Source organism: Oryza brachyantha, chromosome 6, assembly GCF_000231095.2.
Source record: "Oryza brachyantha chromosome 6, ObraRS2, whole genome shotgun sequence".
Taxonomy (NCBI): Eukaryota; Viridiplantae; Streptophyta; class Magnoliopsida; order Poales; family Poaceae; genus Oryza; species Oryza brachyantha.
The window spans coordinates 14128607-14137353 of NC_023168.2; the positions used below are offsets into that span (position 1 = coordinate 14128607).

Genomic DNA, 8747 nt, shown 5'->3' on the forward strand with positions numbered 1-8747 from the left:
TGATAATTAAAAAAAATCAGGTTTGCTATTTGGCAATCGCTTGAAAACTTTTAATCTATCGATCAACTTTTTTATCCATTAGATTTGCTTCAAGATTTGTGCTTGTCCACATGCTACTTTATTTGGTTTTCTTCTATTTCAATTCAACCTCTAATAAATTTGATTGATAAATTAAGTTTTTTTGTCAAACGAATGATCAATAGGGTCCCCTTAAAAACATATAAATTGGACTCCCCAAATAAAAATCATGGATGCGCCATTGTATCGGTGTGCCACGTAGATGCCATATCGCTTAAATCCACTTTATAAACCACGTATTGGAAGACAAAATAAACTGGTTTTTATAGTTGAGAAAGGCATCGGACCGGCTTTTTGGTTGGAGGATAAGGATGGTACACGGCTAATAGACTTTTTCATGCACATGCACGCTTGCACTGCCCATAAGACCCAGTTGCCCGACCCATCAAGAACAGAGGCCCAAAACTTCTCAGCCCATCAACTTTGCGGCCCAAAATATCGGCCCATCTAAACAGGCCCGCAGCGAGCTCCATTTCGGAAACAATGAAAAAGAAAAGAGCGTGTCGCTGTCGACTGATGATGACGATGGCTTCGTAGCAGCAGCAGCCAGCAGCCGCGGCGAAGCAGCAGCACCCTCCTCCCACCACCGGGGAGAGAGAGGCCTCCACCACCGCCACCGTCGCCGCAGCGAGGCGCCTCCCTCCGCCCCCCCCCCATTGCGCGCCCCTTCCTGTCCTCCGGAGTCCGGACCCCGCCTTCACCATGGCCGCCACGGCGCCAGGCGGGGCCCACCTTGACGCCGTCGCGGTGGACGCGATGCAGGTCGACCCGCCGCGCGCGTCGGCGGAGGAGAAGGTGAGCGTTCGTCGCCGTGCCCCCGCCCGCCGCGCGGAGCTGCCCAGTGCGGACGAGGGCGCGGGCTAGGGTTTCCCTTTTTTGCTTTGATCGCCGCCTCCCTCTTTTACCTGGATCTGCCGCCCCCCGGCTGTGGATCTGTTAGCTGCTGCGGGATTCGTCGGTGGGAGCTCGGCTCTCTCCGGATCTACCCGCGTGCTAGGATCGGGTCCCTGCTCGGTTCTTCATTGCTGTGGATTGCTCCCGTTTCTGCCATTTTTGGGACTAATCCTGGAGGAGTGGTTAGCGCTAGACCGTTAGTGATACGCGAGCTTTTGCTTCACAGATAGGGGAACGTGCTGGGCGCTTTGCGTGGCCGCCATGCGAGCGTTACCGCTTGGTGTTCGAAACTTGACTTTTGTGCTTTCCAAGCTTCCTTCTTCTAGTTAACTGGGGTGGTGTGTGTGTGTGTGTGTGGGGGGGGGGGGGGGGTTCTGCTTGGTTGTGAGGATTAATGTGAAATGGCAGTTAGCTTAGGGTGTTGGATTGTCTATGCAGTCTGTTTCAATGTGCCTGTTCACCTGCTCGGGTGGTGTTGCTTTTCAACTGGTTTTTGCTAATTTTGTTGCTTAGTTGAGTTAAAATTGGAAATATCCAAACTGGAATGTTATTTACTCCTCCCGGTAAAAAATATTCGTCGTTTAGGACAAGATTTGGTTAAACATATAAAATTCCGACAAGCAATTTTATGTTACAGTAAATTTATAAAACCTAATATATTTATGATATTATGATAGTACTTTTCAAGGATAATGTATGTATACCATTTGTTTTGTATTTAAACTAAGCATTTAAGAAATAATCGCTTGTCGAAATTTTAGAAGTTTGACCAAATCTTGTCCTAAACGACAAATATTTTTGACCGAAGGGAGTAACTTTTAGGTAATTTAACTGGTATACCTGCTTTCGGCAGTAATATAGTTCAAACATGCCACATTTGCCTGTAAGTTTGGATACTTGTTTAGTTGTTTTGCTGCTTAGTGCAAGCACCAAAAGCCGTAGTAGTATTTACCAAGGTAATGTTACTTGAAATCAGCTAAAGCTTCCTACTGGTAATGCTGAAAGAGCTCCCCTTAACTGGTGGCACCTCTTAGCTGTAGGTTTTTATGAGCTACGAACTTTATGAGCATGATTTTGTTTAAGTTTCTTCTGGTTGCTGATCATTATGTTGCGTTTGTCTTGCCCTATCTATGGTTCGTTTCAATGGCATGGCAGCATGGCCCCACTATAGTGGGAGGAAATGATCCAGTTACAGGTCATATAATTTCAACTACTATTGGGGGAAAGAACGATGAGCCCAAAAGGGTATGTTATCATTGTTGAACAGCGAATACCACATGATATTTCTAAAAACCATGGAGATAATAATTGTATTCTAACTTCTGCCCTTTAGACTATTAGCTATATGGCTGAAAGGGTTGTTGGAACCGGATCCTTTGGTGTTGTATTCCAGGTTAGAGATATCATCCTCATGTTCCCATCATGATTCTGAATTACATTGCTTTATTGTATCAATGTTATGCATGTGCATGCAGGCAAAATGCCTTGAGACTGGTGAAACTGTTGCCATTAAGAAGGTCTTACAGGACAAACGATACAAGAACAGAGAGTTGCAGATAATGCGATCGATGGATCATTGCAATGTCATCTCCCTAAAGCATTGCTTCTTCTCTACCACTAGCAGAGATGAACTTTTCCTCAACTTAGTCATGGAGTTTGTTCCTGAGTCACTTTATCGTGTCCTGAAACACTACAAAGATATGAAGCAGAGGATGCCACTTATATATGTCAAACTTTACATGTATCAGGTGGGTGATGATTCTGTTGTTGTGTGTTGTTTTAATGATTAACTCAAACGATGTCAATCAACTTACTTAATTGTTAACATTCCATTCTGTCTCATGCAGATATTCCGGGGATTAGCTTATATTCACACTGCTCCTGGAGTTTGTCACCGAGATATAAAGCCACAAAATATCTTGGTATGGCCTTATCTTCTTCCCGAGCATCTCACTTACCCACACTGCTGCAGCTGAAAATTCTTGTTTCTGAATGTGTTGATAGGTTGATCCTCTTACTCACCAAGTGAAGGTCTGCGATTTTGGCAGTGCTAAAATGCTGGTATGCAAATTCATTGATAATGTTATTGCCTTCTCAAACAGAATATTAATTATTAGTTCTAGCAGAACTGAAGTTATTTACGACTTATAATGGCTTTACTGAAATTGCTGGGCCATATACCCATATTTAATTTGCGGTGCATGCTACTAGACCATATCATGGTGGTTTTTGTGTTACCTGTGCTGATTTTAAACTTTAAGTTAATAAAATCATTATCATCCACTATTGGTCTATTGAAGTTTTTTCTTCAACAACTTGTAGGCAAATTATTGTTGACTTATTGAGTGATTGAGGCTTATTGAATGCTACCATTGACTCTGTTCAGATTGGGCTTGGTCATTTGGTTTCTATACGCTTAAATGTAAATCAATCACATGACGTACTTTGCATTCTTAAAATGGAAGTTAACTGAAATTTCTGGATATAAAATTGCCCACTTCTACCTTTCTAATACTATATTTAAATGCTTAACTACCAGATTAAAGGTGAAGCGAATATATCATATATATGCTCACGTTACTATCGTGCTCCTGAGCTCATATTTGGTGCAACCGAGTACACAACATCAATTGATATATGGTCTGCTGGATGTGTACTTGCTGAGCTTCTTCTTGGTCAAGTAAGACTCTCCTTTTTAAAAAAAAATAAATTACATTTCTTAACTTGTTCACTTATAGCACTAGCATCCTAACTTATGCTAATTTTATCCTTATTTTTGCAATTTTATTAGCCTCTGTTTCCTGGTGAAAGTGCTGTGGACCAGCTTGTTGAGATAATTAAGGTAGTTTTATAAAAGTTTGTGACCATTTTACTATGTTATTTTTGAAAGCATTGAACACCACGGACTTCTTGCAGGTTTTGGGTACTCCAACGCGAGAGGAAATCCGTTGCATGAACCCCAATTACACAGAATTCAAATTTCCTCAGATAAAAGCATGCCCATGGCACAAGGTGTGTGGAAATTTTATTCAATATTTCAATGGTGTATGTCTTTAGTTGGGTCTAAATAGAAATTTGAATCTGAGTGGAGTTCCTCCTTCCTAGTTCCTTCTCCTAAAATAATGCGAACTTCTTGATGACGGCTATTTAACACTACCAGACAAATGAAAACATGAAATTTCAGCTGTGTGCAGTAAGCATATAACTTGCGTCTTTAGTTTGGAGTTCCTTAAAAGTTAATTTTGCAACGGTATTGCTGCAGATCTTCCACAAGCGAATGCCTCCTGAAGCAATAGATCTTGTGTCCCGTCTTCTTCAGTATTCGCCAAATCTGCGATGTACTGCAGTAAGTTTCTGATGTTTGATTGCCAGATTGAAACTTGAAAGTACATTAAATTAAAGTTGCTGAATGTCTATTAAATTTTACACACATTTACAATTCACTAGAAGTCTAGAACCTGATAACAGAACGAACTAATGATAGTAGTTGTCGCAGACTGGCCGTGCTAATTGTGGTTATCTAAAGCTTGTACCTTCATGCTAATAACCCCATTTCTCATCACATGGATATGTGACCCTTGATTTCAAATTCTGTTGGCCAACAGCTCGTTAGATAAAAACAGTTTGTTACCAGATGACAGATGGATGCCATTTTCTGTTATTACGTGCTAGTCGAAAGAATTGAAGAGCAAATGCTTTTGCAAGGCTGAGGAGACATCGATACTGAGAAAATAAATTGAAAAATACCTTCGCTGTATTTACTAGGAAACTTGGGTGAAGTTAAGATAGTTACTGGTTTATTATGGGGTCCAGACTCCAGAATTTTCCTGAAATCTATGAAATAAAACTGTAGTGATTTGGATGCCCCTAGAACATACACACTGCAAGCTTATGGGCTTGTTTACCTTCGCATGTTTACCTTCTTTATAAAAAGATAGGCTACGCTCACTATGGGTTTGTTTGGGGAAGCTTCTCTCAGCTGCAGCTTTTCCCAGAAGCTGCTTCTGCCAGAAGCTGCAAACGGCCCACAGCTTCTAAGAATCTATAGTTAAAGATTCTGGAAAAATGAATTAAGAATCCAGAATCTGGAGAAGCTGTGTTTAGGAGCTTTTCCAGATTTTCAGAAGCTGCTACCAAGCAGCTACTTCTCAGAATCTAAAGCTTCCCCAAACAGGCCCTATGTTTTATTTTAATTTTTGTGAATGTAAATGGGTAGAGACCCAAAGTACAGACTATCCCACCTTTTGTGGTTCACTTTGTGTACAAACCTCTCTTGTTCACGGGTCAAAAACGATTCGGGTGAGCGTCTTCGGATGGACTTAGCCTGGTTTCTTAGCCAATGGAATAAATTTTGGTTGAAGCAATTCCAAGTGATGAGTTGATGGTTTTACTTCTGTTTTGATTTGCGTTTCGACACATAACTTTTGCTTGTTAGAATGTTCCTCATACACATGTACAAGGTGGTTAGCAAAATAATCAGCATGTCTGTCTGAAGCTTTTATCACCTCTCTCGCTCTGGAATATATTTTTGTATATTGGTCTTTTTCCCAGTTAGGTCATCTGTGCATTGCCTTTTATTTTGCTGACTTTATTTTTTCCAGATGCATGATGAAAATATTTGGCATGTCCTGGAATCCTCTTAATTACTGTTTGCATTATTGTTACAGCTGGAGGCATGTGCTCATTCATTTTTTGATGAGCTACGAGAACCACATGCAAGACTGCCAAATGGCCGCCCATTTCCGCCACTGTTCAACTTTAAACAAGAAGTAAGTTCTTTCAAGACAATATCATCTTCATGTCATACCAAAATACATCCCTGTTTGTAGAGCTTGTAATCAAACTTCTGTAATATCTGGCTGTCAATGCATGTGGAAGTATTCTGGGACATGAGAAATGGCATTGGTAGGTTTGTTACAAAAGTAATATAATGCTGAAATAATGTACTGTTGCATTTTACTAATATATTTGAGCCTTAAATAACAGCGATTGAAAATATGTTAGACAGATAGCTATCATAGTTGTATGTTTTGGTGAAGCACGTGTATGGCGAACTTTTAAAGCATTACATTTTGTTGTATAGTTTGGGAATATTATTACCTAACAGAGATGCTTATAGTAGAAGGTACTTAATAGAAAATTCTTTGTATCACCTGTTTTGCAGTTAACACATGCACACCCAGAGCTTGTGAGCAGACTGTTACCAGAGCATGCACGACGGCATTCAGGATTTTAATCGTTTCACGCTGGACCATAGGATGAAGCGTGGTATGACAACCTTTACACTTGTCTGCTCATACCTGTGTATGCCAAAAGGGCAAATCACATTTCTCACTTTAATTAAAATTTTAGAACCTAATCATCTTCTTGCAAAGCTGACCATGGGCTCCCCTGTCCACATTCTAAATTTCTAATGTTGAATCTTGAGGAAGCCATTATGTCCAGCGTTCTGCCAAAGAGGGGCCCAAATAGCTGGAGGGATGGTGGGTGTATTGTTAAGCTGTGGAGGGTGACTTATGTTAAAACTTCCCTTGCTGTATGTTTCATGTCCGTAGGGCACATGTACCCATTCAACTTCTACTTGTCATTTTCATAATCATAACTGATGTAACGAGCTTTTACAAATTAATTTCGCAATGATGGTTGATTCGTATGCCATTATATGTGAATTGACTATCGTGTTCTACTGATGTCAACTCAACAATGTCATGTCTCTATGAAGTATTGTGCGCGTAAATTACGGAGTATTGTAAACTTAAGCGTGCGCAAATTCGGGCCGTGAGTGCGTATAATTGGCCTGTTAGAGCCAGTAATTTTCGCCCTAGATGAGCTGGAGCAATTTCGGCTGATACATGTGCAATTTTGACCTAGAGCATCTCCAATGGAAGGCTAAAAAATTAGTTCTAAAAATCTTGTATTGGAGGTCTTCTAAAAAGTTATAGGCCTAAAAATTACCCCCTACTCTAATAAAAACCTAAAAATTAGATCCTAAAAATAGCTAGTTGGCCAAATAAACTAAATTGGTTAAGATCCTTTTCACTTCTTTTCTTTTTGCTCACGTCGTTCTCTTCCCAGCAACAACTAGACAGAGTATATATAGCCTTCTTTATTAAATAAACCAGTCATTGCATAAACATAATTTTTTCTCATCTACCTTGCATGCTGCAGGCTTTAGCCGTAGCAGTGATGGTGCATGCATGGGCTCGAGACGATGGCGCTATACAGCCCACCACAGAAACGTCGCACGCTATGAAGTAACGTAGCGCGTCACACAGCGATTAACCAACCAACCTCCAAGTCAGCCCACCACCCTCCCACCACCACCACCCCAACAAAAGCTAGTGTAGTTAAAAAAATAACTAGCAGATACGAGTGTTGAGTTAAAAATAATTTATATATGCGTGATGTGTTTACTATGATACACTGTGGAATTAAAATTTAACTAATGATAACATGAAGAGGAATGTGTGCATTTACTGGTTGAGTAACTAAAAATTAACTGATGACCCCACAACTTTTAGTCCCTATAAAGATTTGCGAGTTAAAAATTAACTCATATGTCTAGCATGTGTTGTGTTGTTCGATAAGTTAAACTTTAACTGCATAGTATAACAACGTGATGTGCATGCTTGACGGTGTGCGTGTCAGTTAAAAAAATAACTCAATATGTATGCAATATGTTCTTGAGTTAAAAATTAGTTCACGTTTACTGGCTTGTATTCGTAAGTTAAAATTTAACTCAAAGGACTTGACTCACTTTATTTGGAGGCACCCCGTAAGTAATTTAAAAGGTTAAAATTTAATTGCAACATGCAAAGGTGGAGTGGTTATTTTGTTGGTGGATGGTGTGGGGTTTAGTTTGGTTGTGGTGTGTCACGCTCTGTTTATTACATACCGCTCAAAGCGCTATATATATATATATATATATAAAGAATTCCAGCTTCTGCACTGTGGAGTAGGAGCACTACTGTAGACTGTTCGTGAGTACACAAGGAGTATAAATAAAATCACAGTTTCATTTTATCATGTAAGGACAAATCACAGATTGAGAGATAAACCAATTAACAAACTGCTCAATGAGATGACTTAATCATTCCATGAGACAATAGTAACCAAATTTGGGTTAGTAAATCTAGTTGTCTGGCAACTCAAAACCAATTAACAAGGAGCTAGCAAATCGTACTAAACTCAGCCCCTTGAATAATCCAAGCATGAGTTAAGCTAATATGGCAATGCACCATCTAAAAAAGAAGAGGGAGCTGGGACCTGCAGACTGGAGTAGAGGGAGAGAGACCTGCAGCGTCCTTCAGCGGAGCGGGCGGTGCCGGCGGGCTGCGGCAAAATGGTCGGCGGTTGGCAGCAACTGCGCCAGCGCCGGCGGCGGCCTCCAGCGGAGCGGGCAGCGCTGGCGGGATGCGGCGGAAGGCACGGCGCCGATGGCCGCGGGCTACGCCGGAGAGGGCTGCGTCAGCGGCGGGCTGTGGTGGAGGGGGCGGCCGGCCTTCGGCGAAGTAGGCGTTGGCAAACGCGGGCTGCGCCCGAGAGGCCGTCGGGTGCGGCGGGCTGTGGCGGAGGGGGCGGCGCCGGCGGTGGCCTTTGGCGAAGCGGGCGGCGATGGCCTTTGGCGAAGCGGGCGGCGATGGCCTCGGGCAGCGCTGGAGGGGACGGCGCTGGCGACGAACTTCGGCGATGGGGGCGGACCTGGCGGCGACGAACTTTGGTGGAGATGGCGCGAGGTCGGCGAAAAAAAAAAGCGCCACGGACTCTTTCCATGC

General features: G+C 42.0%; 1 protein-coding gene across 2 annotated transcripts; it reads left to right on the forward strand.

Annotated features, from left to right (window-relative positions):
- The first annotated feature begins 623 nt into the window (after positions 1-623).
- LOC102708348 (shaggy-related protein kinase GSK4) lies at positions 624-6680 on the forward strand. 2 transcript variants are annotated; one of them, XM_040525031.1, is made up of 13 exons: positions 624-873; positions 2128-2217; positions 2306-2365; positions 2448-2720; positions 2820-2894; positions 2977-3033; positions 3512-3652; positions 3764-3814; positions 3889-3984; positions 4235-4318; positions 5640-5741; positions 6137-6240; positions 6405-6680. In XM_040525031.1, exons 1-12 carry the CDS (start codon positions 781-783, stop codon positions 6206-6208), a joined length of 1194 nt encoding a protein of 397 aa, XP_040380965.1. In that variant the 5' UTR covers positions 624-780; the 3' UTR covers positions 6209-6240; positions 6405-6680. The 2 variants fall into 2 exon arrangements, with proteins under 2 accessions (XP_040380965.1, XP_040380964.1); XM_040525030.1 differs by having other exon boundaries at positions 625-873; positions 6137-6679.
- The last annotated feature ends 2067 nt before the right edge of the window (positions 6681-8747 follow it).

Coding starts and splice junctions, on each gene's coding strand:
- LOC102708348 (XM_040525031.1), top strand. CDS start 781: ATGGCCGCCACGGCGCCAGGCGGGGCCCACCTTGACGCCGTCGCGGTG. Junction 2,895..2,976: donor TAAAGCCACAAAATATCTTG/GTATGGCCTTAT, acceptor ATGTGTTGATAG/GTTGATCCTCTTACTCACCA. Junction 3,034..3,511: donor TTGGCAGTGCTAAAATGCTG/GTATGCAAATTC, acceptor CTTAACTACCAG/ATTAAAGGTGAAGCGAATAT.